The sequence below is a fragment of the Helianthus annuus genome, chromosome 4 (assembly GCF_002127325.2).
Source record: "Helianthus annuus cultivar XRQ/B chromosome 4, HanXRQr2.0-SUNRISE, whole genome shotgun sequence".
Classification (NCBI taxonomy): domain Eukaryota; kingdom Viridiplantae; phylum Streptophyta; class Magnoliopsida; order Asterales; family Asteraceae; genus Helianthus; species Helianthus annuus.
This window is the reverse complement of record NC_035436.2, coordinates 139,565,994-139,584,070: the sequence shown is the minus strand read 5'-3', so window position 1 is coordinate 139,584,070 and position 18,077 is coordinate 139,565,994. Positions and strand designations below refer to the sequence as shown.

Sequence of the window (18,077 nt, the reverse complement as noted above, 5' to 3'; positions counted from 1 at the left end):
TACTGCGCCTTAGTAACTTGACTTGCTGGTCCACGATTTCTACAGGTTTCTCCACGAAATGCATAGTATCGTTGATTTGAAGATCTTCGAGAGGAACTTGAAGTCCTTCATCAGCGAGACATTTCTTTAGGTTAGAGACGTGGAACGTTGGATGAACGTTGTTGAGCTCTTGAGGTAAATCGAGTCGATAAGCCACCTTACCAATCCTTTCGAGTATCTTGAAAGGACCAACATAGCGAGGGGCAAGTTTTCCCTTTTTCCCAAAACGAACCACTCCTTTCCAAGGAGACACCTTGAGAAGAACGTGGTCACCAACGTTGAATTCCATAGGTTTGCGTCCCTTGTCAGCGTAGCTCTTTTGACGACGTCGAGCCTTGAGTAGATTGTCACGGATTTGAAGAATCTTATCCGTTGCTTCTTGTATGATCTCAGGGCCAGTAAAATGTTTGTCACCAATCTCGTGCCAGCTTAAAGGAGATCGGCATTTGCGACCATACAATGCCTCGAAAGGAGCCATTTGAATACTGGAGTGGTAGCTATTGTTGTATGAGAACTCGATCAAAGGTAAATGCACATCCCAACTACCACCAAAGTCGATGACACAAGAACGGAGCATGTCCTCTAGGGTTTGGATAGTACGTTCAGTCTGTCCATCCGTTTGAGGATGAAAAGCCGTACTGAGATTCAGATGAGTACCCATAGCGGACTGAAAAGTTTTCCAGAGACGCGAAGTGAAGCGACCATCACGATCAGAAATGATGTCAAGAGGAACACCATGATGGCGTATGACTTCATTGGTATAGACACGAGCAAGTCGTTCAACCTTGAAATCTTCGCGAATGGGAATGAATTGCGCGGACTTAGTTAAACGATCAATGACTACCCAAATGCTATCGTAACCAGAAGGTGTACGCGGGAGTTTAGTTATGAAGTCCATCGCAATGCTATCCCATTTCCACACGGGGATTTCAGGCTGTTCGAGTAGACCAGAAGGTCGTTGGTGCTCGGCTTTGACTTTCGAACAGGTAAGACACTTGGAAACGTACACAGCAATGTCTTTCTTCATACCGGGCCACCAATAGGATGTACGTAGATTATGGTACATCTTGTCAGCGCCAGGATGAATTGAGTACTTAGATTTGTGTGTTTCGTTCATGATAAGGTCACGAAGATTGTCATGATCTGGTATCCAAACGCGATCGCAACAATAGAGGAGACCATCAGGTTTTGAAACGAGTTGACTTTCAGATGCTCCACGTATTTCTACAGCCATGGAACCTTCATTGATAGATGAGTACTGCGCTTCACGAATACGATTGTGAAGATCGCTCGAGATATGAAAACAACGAATGACATCTACATGAGCCTTACGACTAAGTGCATCGGCCACGACATTCGCCTTACCAAGGTGGTAGCGAATCTCGCAGTCGTAGTCGTTGAGCAATTCCACCCAACGTCGATGTCGCATATTGAGTTCTTTTTGGTCAAAGATGTGTTGTAGGCTCTTATGGTCAGTGAAAACCACACACTTAGTACCATATAGGTAGTGTCGCCAAATCTTCAACGCAAAAACAACAGCGCCAAGCTCGAGGTCGTGGGTAGTATAATTCTTTTCATGTATTTTGAGTTGGCGAGAGGCGTAAGCGATGACTTTGTCTCGTTGCATGAGCACACAACCAAGACCACGATTCGATGCATCACAATACACCACGAAGTCATCATTCCCATTAGGGAGAGCGAGGATAGGAGCGTTGCAAAGCAAGTCCTTGAGAGTTTGAAAAGATTCCTCTTGCTCAGGACCCCAAGCAAAAGGTTTCTCCTTTTGAGTCAACGAAGTGAGAGGAACGGCGATTTTTGAAAAATTCGAGATGAATCGACGGTAATAACCTGCCAATCCTAAGAAAGAACGGATTTCAGAAGGAGATTTAGACGCGGTCCAGTTCTTCACGGCTTCGATTTTTGAAGGGTCGACATGGATTCCTTTTTAACTAACAACGTGCCCAAGGAATTGAACTTCCTTGATCCAAAACTCGCATTTAGAAAACTTAGCATATAAACGTTCAACACGCAAAAGTTCAAGTATAAGGCGGAGATGACGCTCATGATCGGCTCGAGATTTAGAATAAATGAGAATATCATCAATGAAGACGATCACGAAGCGATCCAAGTAAGGCTTACAAATACGATTCATGAGATCCATGAACACAGCGGGTGCGTTGGTCAAGCCAAAAGGCCACGAACTCGTAATGTCCATAGCGTGTGCGAAAAGCGGTTTTGGGAACGTCCTCTTCGAGGACTCGAAGTTGGTGATAACCAGAACGAAGATCGATTTTGGAGAAACAGGTAGCGCCTTGAAGTTGATCAAAGAGGTCGTCTATACGCGGAAGGGGATAACGATTCTTAACGGTGAGTTTGTTGAGCTCATGATAGTCGATACACATGCGGAAAGAACCATCTTTCTTTTTAACGAAAAGAACAGGAGCACCCCATGGATAGGTACTTGGACGGATAAAACCCTTATCGAGGAGTTCTTGAAGCTGAGAAGACAATTCTTGCATTTCGGAAGGTGCAAGACGATAAGGAACCTTGGCAACAGGAGTCGCACCAGGTACGAGGTCAATGCGAAAATCAACAGATCGAGGAGGAGGAGGACCGGGTAGGTCTTCAGGAAAGACATCAGGGAAGTCGCGCACCACTGAAACATCACTTAAACTTTTTCCCTTGCCCTTTTCTTCCACAACGTGGGCTAAAAAGGCAAAGTACTATTTGCGTAAGTACTTGTTCGCTTGTGTGCAGGACATCAACTTTAGTCCCCTTGAAGGTCGGTCTCCATAAACGTGTAAAACGTCACCGGATGGAAGGGGCAAACGAACAAATTTCTCGTGACAAGCGATTTCAGCATGATTCTTTTGAAGCCAATCCATGCCTATGATGACGTCGAAACTACCCAATTGCACGGGTATAAGATCGATAGAGAAAGCATGCTCGTTAAGAGTAAGACGACAATCGAGGAGAATGGAATCGACTAAGATAGACTTGCCATTGGCAACTTCAACGGAAAACGACTTAGGTAACTTAGAGCGTGTGTAATTTAACAATGATTCGAATTCTAAGGACACAAAGCTTTTATCCGCACCAGTATCAAATAGTATCAAAGCATAAAGATGGTTAACAAGAAATGTTCCGTTAACGACATCATTGTCGTTGCGCGTTTGATTCGCGTTTAGGTTGAAGGCGCGTCCACGAGGAGGTTGTTGCTGCTCTTGATTCCATTGTGGGCATTGAGGACGAAGGTGATTAACATCCCCACATTTGAAACAAGCTCTAGCGGGTCTTGCGTTTTGAGGAGCAGGTAGGGCTTGTTGCGCTTGTTGGGCTTGCTGAGCTTGCTGAGCTGGTGGTGCTTGTTGTGGTTGTTGGCGACAAAAATTGATAGTATGACCATAACGGTTGCAATTGCCACAACGACGGCACCTAGCATTGACGGGATGATGGAAATTACAAGTGGCACACTTGGGGTGAATCCCAGTGTACGGCCTTTGGGTGTTATCAGGAGCAACAGGGTCCGGGTTAACAGGTGGCACAATCGCGTTACAAACGGGGCTGGATTGCTTTCGCTTCTTTCCCCTATTGTTATTCGATTGTTGGGTGATTTGATTGGGTGGCTTCGAAGGAACGAGGTTTGCGGCTTGCTTATCGCGAACACGGTTGTTGTTCAAGGACGCGGCCAAACGGTAAATGTCTTCGATGCTATCGAGTTTGGCTGCCTCGATTGTGTCACGCATATTAGGGGGTAAACCATTGATATACTTGCTTTTCTTGCGATCAGGGGTCGAGACAAGGTGAGGGACAATGAAACAGAGTTGTTTGAAACGGGTGGTGTAGGCTAGGTTGTCATCACCAATTTGCTTTAATACCCAAAATTCTTCCTCCAACTTTCGTTGCTCATGCGGAGGACAAAACTCATCCATCATTAGGGCCTTAGTCTCTTCCCATGTCAAAGCATATGCCAGTTCGTTCGAACGGATGTTTCTTTCATTCGTCCACCACTCGAGAGCTCGGGCTTGGAATACCCCAGTCGCGCTGCGCGTCTTGAGCTCATCGGGGCACTCGCTATTGATGAATGTGACCTCTATGCTGTCAAACCACTCAAGCATGGCGGTCACCCCATCATTGCCAGTGAATGGCTTTGGATTGCACGATGAAAAGTGCTTGAAGTTGAACGAGACGGGCTTGCGTGCTTCAACCTTAGAGTCGACGGAAGAGTGAGGAGTTTCAGAGGCTCGAATCTCGGAAATGACCTTTGGAACGACGCGAGCAAATTGATCGGCCATGAAAGCCATCATCTTCTTGGTGGAGCGAGACTTTGACTTCTTAGACGCATTGGAGTGACGAGAAGACATCTAAGATTCAAAGAACGAATAGGTGAGACTTGGTCATAATGTTTGTTTAAGAAAGCGAAACTGATCACATAGCATAAAGGTTCACATAGCATAAAAGGTTCAATTTGATTCACATAGCATAAAAGGTTCAATTTGATTTACATAGCATAAAAGGTTCAATTTGATTTACATAGCATAAAAGTGTTTCATATAGCATAGTCATGAATTCCACATAGTATAACATGAATAAACGAAAGCATCGTAAATTTAGTTTGTTCACGAGGGATTATTATTGTTTGTGATTGCGATAACGTGCGAAATGATTAAAACGACATTTGGAAATGAATGAACGTTCAAGTATAAAAATCACATATAAATTGAGATACATAAAAGAGAGGCTCAATAAAACATTGGATTGTTTCGGGTAGAGAAACGTCGACTATTCCAAAGTGGGTCGAAAGTTCTTTCGAATTAGAGATATTGTGCTTTGGCCTATAAGTAAGATACTCTCGTCGAGAAGCGATTAACGGTATCTTACCCTTCCGGTTACTACACATCTCTAAATGATTGAAACATTCGGGACTTTGGCGAGAATAAAAATCGAGGAATGGGACTTAATCGACGAGGTGCGGGTTTCACCCCTAACTTGACGATTTCGTACCCTAAATGTGGTTGGTACTCGTCGATCAAAATAAAATTTTGACACTTTGACGAGGGTCCACTAGAGTTGAAATGGAAATTACCATTAAGTTGTGGATGTCACTCCTAGCTTAATGGTGAAATTTCGTGCAAAATAGATTAAAGGTAGAATGAGAGTCGTTTACCAAATTGTGGGTTTCACGCCTATTTTGGTAAATTCTTCTCGTTGGTGTTATAAGAGCATAAAAATAGCATAAGTGTATTAGTGTTAGCGTTAGGAAAGGCACATAATTTCAATAGAAAGTATAGCTAGGAAGCATGCATGGTAGAGCACAAAAGTTTTAAACAACAAATAAGAGGCAAAATTCCTAGAACTATAGATTAGGGCAAAAGCATGGCAATTTTCCTAATTCCCTATAGTTATGGCTCTGATACCAATCAGTCACACCCCAACCGATGGCGGAAACATCGGGATGAGACGAAGTGTGTAAAGATTGCTAGAGACGTCATAACACTATGTGACAATATTTAATTAAATTCAAATTTCATTTCAAAACTAAATGTCATACAAATTCAAAAGGAAATAACAACATTGTTTCAACAAATAACATAACAAAAAAAGATAGATAAATTTAGGTGTGTATCTAGTCCACCCTAAACTTGTTTCATCAATCATCCATACTTCAATAATCAACCTGCAACATGTATTAAAATAGAGTTTCAATGCAAAAGCAAAGAGCGAGTATACAAGTTTGTTTACATAGCATAATAGAATAAAAACTCGTATCCAACATGAACATATTAAAATAGTTTCAACCATGCTAGTTTACGCAGTCCAAGTGATAGCCCAAGTTTCCAATGCGTTAAAGTACCTAACCCAAAGTTTCACGGGAGGTTAATATGTCTCCTCCTAACAATACCCCCAAGACTAACGGGGAGGTGCATTACCCCTATAGCGCTACCATTGTTAAGGCGGAACTACACACAAGGATTAAACGTTCACATAGCACAAAATAGTCTCAAGTTTCACAAGTTTCATGTTTCATGTTTAAAAGGATAGAGCATGTTTCAAATAAGTTTCAAGTGTCACGTGCGTTTAATATAGAATACATGTTGCACCCAAAGTGTTTAAAAGTAAAAAGATGGGTTCGAGTATACTCACGGTGGTTGCAAGCTTTCCTACTTGAAATCCCGCGAGCGAGTTCGGTGGATGGATTAAGTTGGAGCACCTAGTCCTTCTACACAAGGAAACGTAGGTGTGTGAGTTTGGCGTATAACGGAAGATTATAATTTGGAGTTTAACATAGCATAAAGTAGGATATCAAAATAACCATCTTTGACTTATACTCTTATATGACACTACGTAACCACTAGGGTTATATTGTATTTCATGGGTAGTAGGCCCATTAGAATCATATTTGGAGTGTTAAGTCTTAGATGTCATTCTACTACTTTAACATATAAACACAAGTTTAATATTAAAGGTTCGAATCTGTGTGTATATATATTTAAGTATTACATATTATTAAGTTCAATATTTCAAGTAGGAGGTAGAAGATTAAGATCTTCGTTTAGGCACCTCGAGTCATTCATGAATGTCATGTATGGGGTAGGAAGAACATGCTTCCGTTTAGGGACCCCTTGAATGTTCACCACTTCACTTGATGTAAAGACAACCAAGGAGGGTCACGAACTAGGGTTAATACAAGTATTTAAATAATCTAAACTAAAGGAAATCATCAAATCATGTGAGGATTTTATGTTGGAACAACCCAAGTTGTTCTACAATCACTCATTCATCAAGGTCTAAGCTTGACATGACTTGTGGGTTAAATACCCTAACAAAATAGAAAGTTTATGAGGTTTAATCCTCTGATTTAAGTGTCTCAACCATGTTTTTAAGCTTAACCAACCATAAGAGGGGTTGTAAGCATCAGGACATTGGTTTGAGTTGTGTTAAACACAAGTTGAATGAAGTTTGCATAAGATGTAACAAAACAGAAAGTTTTTGGTCAATTTCGGAGCAATTCCAGGTCTGATTTCTCCAAGGAGAAGTCAAGGAATCAAACTCCATGATTAACCAAGCAAATAGGAAGAAGAATCAAGTGTTTTCATCAAGAAATGAGCAAGTTATACCAAGTTTAGTGTAGAGGTATGAATCTGTCCGAAAATGCAGATTATTGTTGGAACTTGAGAGTGTTTTTTGAGAGATTTGAGTGTGATGAAAGTGTCCAAGTGCTTGGAGGGCCTTGGGTACTTATAGGGAGGTGTTTAGGGTTGATTAGAGGTGTTTACAGGTGCCAAAACTCGGTTTAAACTCGAAATCCCGCTCAAAAATGGAGGCTGGTCGCGACCATCCATCTTTCTGCAGATATGAAGGTCCACGCGGCCCGCCTGGGATATCCAGGCAAGTTCACGCGGGCCGCGAGCCCTTTGTGGTTCCGGATATGTTTCATTTTTTTACAATTTGGCCCCTGAAGTTGTGTATTTGATGCATTTAGGGTATTTTAAGGGCCATATTTGCCATAAAGGCATAGTTTAAGACATGATTAAGTATGAGAAGTATAAACCAAGTATAATCACGCGTATAAGCATCAAATCAAGTGTCGTTCTCGTTCAAAATACGTTCCATGCATAAGTTTAGATTAATTACAAGTTTCGCACATAGTTTCCAAGAATCACGATTAAACATAGATTGATTCACCAAATCGAACATACGAGTATACATAGAATGCGTTTAACACAGATGTAACAAAATATAAGCTTCATTAATGATCCAAGTCTCGGTTTGACAATGATTACAAAGAAGGGAACGATTACAAGAATACAAAGTTTCCAAAAATAGAAATACGAACAAAACCTTCTATAAATGGAAAGTACAAAAGAGCCGGGCGTTACAGATTGGTTTACACAAAACAAGGACGATTAGTTTATATATAACAAGAACGATTGGTTTATACAAAACAAGGACAATTGGCTTACACAAAACACAAACGATTGGTTTAGACAAGTCACAAACAGTTTTCATTTGAAGGTATATAAACCTTACAAAGTTTTCTTTTAAATTGATTGCTTACACAATTTTACAAAAGAAACAACTTTTTCAATATCATGGCTACAAGGTTTCTCACTCATCCCAACTTTTATAGTTGGTTAAACATATTGCAATACCAAGCACACTTTGGTTACAAGGTTTTCACTCATCGACTCTCGTAGGCGGACGGCGTATTGCAATACAAATACAAAACCATGAATTTGATTTACAAAACCTATGTTACTCACAAGCATTCATTGTTGACCATCTTTTTCACATATGTTTCAGGTGCAAATGTGTGATGATATACAAGTATGCAACACATAGGAATGGACCCGAGCCTTAGTCTGCTTAAAATAAAGACAATTGTTTATGTTTGTTTATGTTCCAAAAGACAATGTAATTTAAATTAATTAGTCAATAACAATGAAACTTTAAGTACCATGTGTTTGAAACAATTTGTAACGTGACTCCCCGACGATTCCGCCGCGGGTTGTTTTTACGTGGTCGGGGTGGTTACACTGAATCCTGCAATTTCAATTGGTATCAGAGCTACGGTACCGATTCAGTCGATCATACCGTTGATTGAATCACCTACGTTCATGGTTTATGTGTTTTATACGTAAAAAACAAAATTAAAGATCAATTCACGGATGAAATTTCAAATTGAAGATATATTCTTGTTCAGAATTGATTTTCGCACATGTCTATGGAAGATTCATCATCGAATTTAAAGAAATGAAGATTTTAGATCGAAAAATGTGCAAACAACCTCCTGGAGAGCATGAGTCATGCGAGAGCAGGAGTATCAAAGCATAAGCTCATACGCGCGCAAGACCAGAGAGCAGGAGTCCTACGTGGGCAGGAGCCTAGGCGAAAGAGTCATTCACGCACAGGACTCATACGCTGAGGGGAGAGTGTCATGCGCGCGCAAGAGGAAAAAGATTGGTTATAGGATTTTTTTTTGATCGTGGTGACGAGACGAGTCTCTAGGAAAAATTTGGTGATAGGAATTTTTTTTTTTGAGGTTTTAACATCAAATACGGGTTATTCGGGGACAGTAGTTCACCTGCTTTGGGCCCAATTAATTTACGATTTTGTCCCCGCTTTAAAATTACGATTTTGCCATCAGTTTAAAATTACGTTTTTACCCACAGTTTAAAATAAAATTACATTTTTGCCACCAGTTAAAAATTACAATTTTATTCTTGGTTCAAAATTATGATTTTGCCCCGTTTAAATTTACAGTTTCGCCATTAGTTTTGTTTTGTTCCTCCCAGCTAAATTACGATTTTGCCCTCAATTTAAATTTACATTTTTTCATCGTTTTTGTTTGCTTTCCCAGTAAAATTACGATTTTGCCTCCAATGTATAACTACAGACACAAGATGGGGAAATAGTGTCAGGAAGCAGCCTGACACTCCCCCATTGGCCCAACCAATTTACGATTTTATCCCCGCTTTAAAATTACGATTTTGCCATCATTTCAAGATTACGTTTTTACCCACAGTTCAAAACTCCCATCTAAAAATTACCATTTTGCCCTCGGTTCAAAATTACGATTTTACCTCTTTAAATTTACATTTTTGCATTACGTTTGTTTTTTCCCCACCCAGCCAAATTACGATTTTGCCCTCAATTTAAATTTACATTTTTTTACCATCGTTTTCCTTTGCTTTCCCAGTTAAATTAAGATTTTGCCCAAGTGTAAAATTACAGTCATGCCATTGTTTTAGTTTCTTTTTACAAGACTATAGAAGTGCTTTGCTTTAATTGTTTAACTCGGTGTAATTTTTATTCGTGTCAGGCGGCTGCCTGGAACACGCTCATTTATCCTGAAAAATTACAATTTTGCCCCCTGTTTAAAATTATTGTTTTCTATCGTTTTTGTTTTTCTTAAGCAAACGTATGATAGTGTTTTAACTTAGTTGGTTGACTCAATGTAATTTTTTTGAGATTGTGTTATGAGTAGTATATACAAGTAACCGAAACACAGACATACATGTTATGAGAGAGAAATATTCGGCTTAGTGTCCCGCAACGTGGGCGGGGCAAAATCTAGCTGCTTACTAACAAACAAAAAAATCCATCATCTTCGATGCTTAACATATAAACAAAAAATTATCGTCGTTTACATTAAGTAAGTCCCACCAACTATGTTTTTTAAGGACTGTGTGCTGTGTGCTGTCTTGTCTGCTAATAAAAGCTACAACGAACTTGGAAGATATATAATTTGGTCATTCCTTTTTCACAAAGCGAGCATTTAATTGTCCAATTGGGCACAATATTGTTCCTTTTTAACATTCAACAAACATCTTATTTCAAATTTACAGCCATCAAACACATCTTTCCTTAACAAAACATCATATATAATCAAATAACACGCGATAAAGAAACCCGATCACGGTTTCTTTAATATATATAAAACATGTATGAACTTGTTCAGTGGTTCCTAAGATGATTTTCACCTTTTTAGTATTGATTATGGTTAGTGAAATATAAAGTTCAAATTCATAAGTCATTTACCTTTTGTTGATTGAAGAAAAAGAATATAATAAAGTTACATGTCAACATAAAAAAATAAATATAGATATGTACTTTTGCACTTTGGGGTCCCGTTTTGGTAGAATGAACATGGTATGCCTTTCTTGTTAAACGTTGTTTCCTACAAGACTAGCCAACAAATTTATATTTGAAAGATTATCATTGCCCCTATGGAAAAGAAGATGGTTTGTGTTACCGCGTGAAAATGTCAATAAAGAGATGTGACGCCTTTTTTTCATTTTAAAGTTATAATCTTCCAAAATCTATCGCATAGCCGAGTCGTGTTCTATTATTGATGTATTGTTTCTTAAGAGAAAGAAGTCCGAAAAGCTAAGATGACGTGCACGTTTGATCAGCTGTGAATCTAGAAAATCATTATAGGTGCAACGTTTCAATATATATATATATATATATATATATATATATATATATATATATATTTTAAAGGGTAACGAAATCGAAAACACGTCAATTTTTTCAAAAATTTACACCACCGCCGGAGCGTCATTAGGCAACGTGGGTTACCCCTTGTTCCACTCTATGTCTGCCCCTGCGTTTGATCACTTAGTTGAGTAATTTATGTAAGAATTGAATCAAATCACATCTATATCTTTAATTTTGAGTTAAATGTCATTTTAGTTTCTATGGTTTGGGTCATTTTGCCAGTTTAGTCCAAAGGTTTGAAACGTTGCTATTTTAGTCCAAATAGTTTAAAATGTTGCCATTTTAGTCCACTTGGTTAATTTCATCCAATTTTTCTGTTAACGATAAATGCAATTCGGTCATTTTATATGGCCGAATTACCCTTCTAGTTAGCAGAATTACATAAAAAATGACCGAATTGCCCTTCTATTTAACAGAAAAAATGGATGGAGTTAACCCAATGGACTAAAATGGCAACGTTTAAAACTATTTGGACTAAAATGCCAACATTTCAAACATTTGGACCAAACTGGTAAAATGACCCAAACCACAGGGACTAAAATGGGCATTTAACTCTTTAATTTTTGACTTAGATACCCATTGTTTAGCATCGGATCCTAACACGAATCTCGTTTCATGAAAGAAAATTCAAATGAACTAAAGAAAGAACAAAAGCTAATTATGGGACTCAAAGTGTGTCACGGCTAAATGAGATTGGTTCTTATAAAGCCATTAAAGTGAAAGTCACTTTTATAATGAATACAATGATACGATTAAACAATAATTTGCAAAAAAAGATTCCAAATTACAAAACAAACCCTTTTAATTTAACCACTCATCAAACTACCCCACATCAATCAAAGTTTAGATAGATGTTTAAAAACATCATAATGGAGAAGCTAATCAAAAGAGAGTTGGGACCAAGCATGCACTTCATTGCTCTTGTCTAGGTTGGAAATCATACACTAGGAATCACTCATGACCATGCCTATGCCAAAAAATTGGTGTGAATGATGTAACTTCAAGGCATGTGCATCAGAAGTAATATCAAGTAGATCTACGCGCTCTAAAAATAATATCATCACGACGTTTTTGCCAAAAAAAAATTGAAAGATGTAAATATATGACACATCAGCGTCATTGAATAATCAAATCCCGTTTTGTATATAGCATAGTACAATAATAAAATTACAACCAAACGTAATATAAGTAACATATAAAGTGGCCTATCATACAAGAAGATAATTAACAAGAACATGATAAATAAGCCACTAAAAACATACATTAAAATGAAGCTCAACCTATGGTGCTAATGGTTGTTGTTTGTTGTCATAGGGTTTAGTAGACTTGCTGGACTTCCTGTTCAAGACCACAATCCATGTAATGACTTCTAATAATAAAGCAATTCCACCCAATGTAGATATCACAATTATGTAGGATGTTCTCCATTTGCTTTCTGGTGATAATATATCAAGACCCTTGAACACGTTGATGACGCCAAGAACAAGGATCGCGTAACCGATCCCATGGTGATAGATGTTCCAATAAAATCTGAATTTGTGGTCTTTGTTTGGTCTCAAAAACAATGCAAAAACCTAAAAAATGACCAAAAAAAAAAAAGAAAAAGAAAACAAGATTCATTATGGGGCAACTATTGTAGGCATTTGTGTTTGTGAAACATAAGTGAATTTTGGCTATTACATTTTGCTTAAAAAACAAATGAAGAACCAACTTCACCAAACTAGAAATAGCTCCATGTGATGCATCTCTTTTGATGTAAGATGGAAATTGTCTTTCAATTATTAAATTGCAATACTTCCATTTTAATGAATAATAAAAGAAACATAAAGTCATAAAGAGTGACTTTTGAGATCAAAGTTTTAAACACCTATGAGACTAGCTACATTCATCTGTCAAAACCACATGCTATTATGTGTAACATGTAGAAACTTATAGGAGCTAGGATTCCAAAAAGTTAGATATAAATGATGAAGGTGAATATCAAGACGTTTGACCTCAAAAGTCAACATGATCAGCATTTGCATCCATTCCACCGTATTTTCACTTTTGATTACACTAAAAAACACTATATTTTCTCTCCTTTTCAATTAAATAATGTTTTTATATCTTTATCATTACTTTTTCTCTCTCCTCCACTCACAGCCACTTACAAAATATATAAAAAATTATAGGGGGTGAATAGTCTCCACTCAAATATACAGATGAACACTAACATTTTCTCTCTCCTCCACTCACAACCATTTTTTATATTCTTTATATTATAAAAACTTCACTCATACCATTTGATGGAATGGATGTGAACTCCCTAAACTTAATAGGAATTCTTAGTGTTAGAAATGTGAGAAAATCATTAAAAAATCCAGAAGTTTGACTCTGAAAGTCAAAGTACCTGGACTGTTGCAAGAGAAAATAGAGCAATCCCGATGTCGCGGTGAGTGCTGTATGTGACACCCTTTGAGTCGGATCCGAGTTTGAGCCCGGTCCCCCAACCCGCAACCCCAATCGCATAACCCGAAACTTGGCAGAAAGCATGAAGGTAAAACCATGCTGGATCTGCAGATGGGAATGATCTAAGGTATCTAGCAATGATTATTCCAATCGGAAATAGAATTCCCCAGCTGACCGCGTTAAGTATCCCATGAATCTGCAATCATCAAAAAAAAAAAAAAAAATTACAATTCAATTTTAAATCATCTTTGTTGTTGAATCAAGAAAGTTTAGTTGAATTTTCAAGGAAAAAAAAAGCTTGTGAAAACTGAAAAATGGTAAATATGGTGACCCAAATTTTAAAAATCAAATTTTGCTTACTGGGTGTCTTAACTCTTAATACATTCCTTTTTATAAACAACCAAACATAATACATAAATCAAAAGAATTTCCATCAGTCAAAGTTAAAAATAAAGCAGAAAATTACAATAAAACCTACTCCAAATGGTAGGAAACAACATAATTCAATAAAATTAATCACCAAAAATGCAGAAAGATTCAAAGACAACCAAATTCTAACTACCAAAGAGTAACCATAACAACAATCTAGTTAACATATGACTGTTGACACATGAACTAAACAATAAAACAAAGAAACCCATTTGGTCAACATGGTTTAATCATTGTTATGTTCTAAATTCTAATGCATGTTAATTAATTAATTAATCAACCACTAGATTAGGGATTGGTATTTATCACCTGATATTGTACCGAATCCATACTAACTCAACAAAATCGGTACCAACACCAGTACCGTCATATATATTTTCAGGGTTTTCGGTTTCGGTACCAGTTAGTTCCAGTGTATTTTGATACCAGTACCGGTTCAATACAAGTACAAGGTACAAATCTCATCCTATACAATTCATAATTAAAAATTTTAAAACTTACATTTTTCTTCTTATTACCAGAACCACCTCCAATTCCACCACCACTACTCTGCCCACTCAACAAATCCAACCGCCCTTTGGCCCCCAAATTCGCCGGCTGAAACGCATGTTTCACCGGAAACCCATCCGACACGGCCGGCCCCACCTGCCAAACCTGATTAACCGTCGTCACCCCATTTTCCGGCAACACAACTGTCGCATATATCTTCATCATCCCATCACTATACTCTGCTCTCTTATCCTTAACATCAAAAGACAACTCTCCCTCAACAATCGAACTATACGAACTTATGTTATATGTCTTCACCACCTGTTACATACATTCAACAAACCGTTGGTTATTTTATAACATTTATTAGTATACATACATATATATATATATATATATATATATATATATATATACACACACACACACAGGTGATATGCGAAGCTTATACCATTGATCCATTAGATGCTTTATAGGCTAGTAATGCTTGGGCTCCGGCCATGCCTTCGCCGGTGGGATTGATGGCCCATGAGATCCAGCCGGAGGGGGTGGGCGGAGCGGCGATAAAGGCGATGGAAAGGGTGTTTTTTGATGGGTTGAGGGACCAGTGGAGGAAGGAGTTGAGGTGAGGTAAGTCGTTGCAATGGGAGTATAGTTTGTTGTTGGTGAATTTTTGGGTGGTGCAGGTTTGTTGAGCGTGGGAGAGGTGTGTTGTTAAGAGTGTGAAGATGGTGAGGATGAAGATGAAGATGGATGCCATAGATGAGAGCTTTTGTTGGTTGGTGATGTTGTGATAATGTGAAATTGTGAATCATGTGAGTGATATGAAAATGTGCTATATATATATAGCAACATTTAAAATTGTATAGTAAAAAATGGGAAATAAAATTGAGAAATATATAAAATTCTTCTAGATGCAAAATTCAATATGTTAATTTAAACTAGTGAAATTTTCTCGCGCTCCGCAACAAGAATTTGGTTGATATCTGTTTGGTTCATTATGATATCAGACTCGCTATAGTTATTGAAAGAGGCCTTACATTGATCTAAAACAATAAATACGAATATTAATATCGATCATGTTGTTTAATTGCGTCGCTATAACTATCGTATCAAAACCAAAACCAACCAAAACAAATGGTACGGCATATGTATCGGTACTACTATTAATTTTTATTGTTTTTTGCTTTCAATAATTTGACATCGTGTTGCTACTATACCGCACCTAACCTAACAACATCGGTACCGGTATGCATTCACTTGTTTGATAACGGATATCGTGTCGCTACCCTGGTGAAACAAACTGAAAAAACTTAAAAAATAAATAAACATACATGTGAATTTAGATTTTTTTAAAGTCAACGAATGCAAGTTATTAATAAAAAAATCAAACTGGATAAAATACTTCTTATCATAAATAAAAAGAATAAATACTTGAGAGTTATCAAAAAAAAATAATATTCATTAACAAAAATCATAATAAATAACAAATAAAAGACTAAAAAAACAAATACTAAAAAAATATCACTATTATTCATCACCACTTTTTTTTCATATGTATAACTAGCGATTTTTCCTCATGCTTCACGGCGGGAATTCGGTTGATATCTGTTCGGTTCGTTACGGTACCGATAATTGCTATAGTAAACGAGAAAGAAAACCTTACATCGATGGAAAACAATAAAACAATTATCGATACCAGCACCGATGTTGCTTAGTTGATATTGGTTCGGTTGGTTTGCGTTCTATGTTTTTTGTTTAAAAAATGCCATATAAACTGTATTGAAAACGACTATTGCGTTGCTATTGTACAAATCCGAACAGAACCCAACTGAAAAACATTTATATCGGTACCGGTATTTATTTTTATTATTTTAACTTTCAATAATTAAGCTCATATCGCTACCATACCATACCGTACCAGACTGAACAACTTTGGTACTAGTATGTATTATTTTTTATGGTTTTTTGTTTGATAATAAATATCCTGTCGCTACCGTAGTGAACATAACCAAAACCAAACAAACAACGTAAGTTCGGCATTGTTATTTATTTTTATTGTTTTTTTTCTTTCGATAAATTAACATCGAATCGCTAGCATATTGTACCAAACAACATCGGTACCGTTGTTATCCGTATTCATATTTATGGTTTCTGGTTTCAAAAAAAATATTATACAACTTTGTCTGTGACGATAATTGAATATCGGTACCAGCACCGTTATAATTTGAATCGATCAATACCGTTTGAACAACATTGGTGTCGGTACCGGCTACCGTTTTTATCGTTTCGGTCGATGTAAAACACATGTTGATTTCTATACCGAGTGCATGAATATACCGGTACTGTAACGAACCAAATCGATACCATCACAATAACTTTGAATGTTAAAAAATAAATAAACATAAATGCAGATTTAATTTTTTTTTAAAAGTTAACGAACGTAAGTTACAATAATAAAAAAACAAATTAAATGCTAAATATAATACCACTAATGAAAAATAATGAAACAATTACCTGAGAATTATTAATTATTATTTTTTATTGAAAAATCAAATGAATAATAGATAAAATATTTCTAAAAACAAAAATAAATACTTCAAAATTTTCAATTACTATTCATTACAACTTTCTATTTATATATATATATATATATATATATATATATATATATATATATATATGTATGTATATATATATATAGGAGACCGCTAAAATGAAAACCACCTCCAGTTGTAAGAACCATGAGAACTTTTTGATCCGGGGCGAGTTGGACCAAAATTTTTTTCATAAACCTAGATGTGTGTATTATAAAGACATTTGTAAAAAAACTCCAAAAAAAAATGTCGTGAGTGTAGTTTTGAGTACCACAAGTTTGTTTTTACGGGTACCGTACGGTACCCGTAAAAACAAACTTGTGGTGCTCAAAACTACACACACGACATTTTTTTTTGAATTGAGTAAACTGCCATTTTGGTCCCTCTGGTTTGGGCACTTTTGCCATTTTAGTCCAAATCTCAAACTTTTTACATCTGGGTCCCTGTGGTTTGCATTTTGTTGCCATTTTAGTTAAAAATTTAAAAACCCTATTTTTTGACTGTTGCAACCTCCTATTTTGTCTTTTAGTTCAGGGACATGATGGTCATTTTGCTTTTCATTTAACATTTTCTTAATTCAAACATTAATATATATATATATATATATATATATATATATATATATATATATATATATATATATATATATATATATATATATATTAATATACACACATACATAGCAGTTCATCTTCATCATCATCATCGACAACTTCAGCTCTCTCTCTCTTCTCTGAACTACCACCACACCACCATCACCACCCCCACCACCGCATCATCCCCACCACCACCATCTCACTGCCGCCAACACCACCATCTCTCTCTAAAACCTGCACACACACTCACTCTCTCTTTCTCTCTCCAAACACCCATCTCTCTCTTCTCTCTCTCTGTAAAAAGATTTGTAAAAAGAAACGAGGCTCGGATCTGTAAAAAGAAACGATGCTCCAACAATAAATCAAAACAAAAACCGATTTGTAAAAAGAAACGAGGCTCAGATCTGTTTTACAATGGGAACAAGGAGGAATAACCGCCATGGCTGCAAACAGAGGTTGCAAGCGCACTTGCCCT

General features: G+C 37.1%; 1 protein-coding gene across 1 annotated transcript; it reads right to left on the bottom strand.

Moving 5' to 3' along the window:
* Positions 1-12,159: 12,159 nt before the first annotated feature.
* Positions 12,160-15,230, bottom strand: LOC110936494 (cytochrome b561 and DOMON domain-containing protein At3g25290). The gene is made up of 4 exons (XM_022178902.2): positions 14,861-15,230; positions 14,422-14,730; positions 13,433-13,687; positions 12,160-12,617 (listed from the first exon to the last, which is right to left on the bottom strand). Exons 1-4 carry the CDS (start codon positions 15,167-15,169, stop codon positions 12,324-12,326), a joined length of 1,167 nt encoding a protein of 388 aa, XP_022034594.1. The 5' UTR covers positions 15,170-15,230; the 3' UTR covers positions 12,160-12,323.
* Between the last annotated feature and the right edge of the window lie 2,847 nt (positions 15,231-18,077).

What these genes read in the sequence shown, in the direction of transcription:
- LOC110936494 (XM_022178902.2), bottom strand. Translation starts at nt 15,169, where the DNA reads ATGGCATCCATCTTCATCTTCATCCTCACCATCTTCACACTCTTAACA. An exon ending in AAGCATCTAATGGATCAATG is followed by an intron (nt 14,731 to 14,860) that starts GTATAAGCTTCG and finishes TGTATGTAACAG; the next exon opens with GTGGTGAAGACATATAACAT. An exon ending in TTTCTCTTGCAACAGTCCAG is followed by an intron (nt 12,618 to 13,432) that starts GTACTTTGACTT and finishes GTCATTTTTTAG; the next exon opens with GTTTTTGCATTGTTTTTGAG.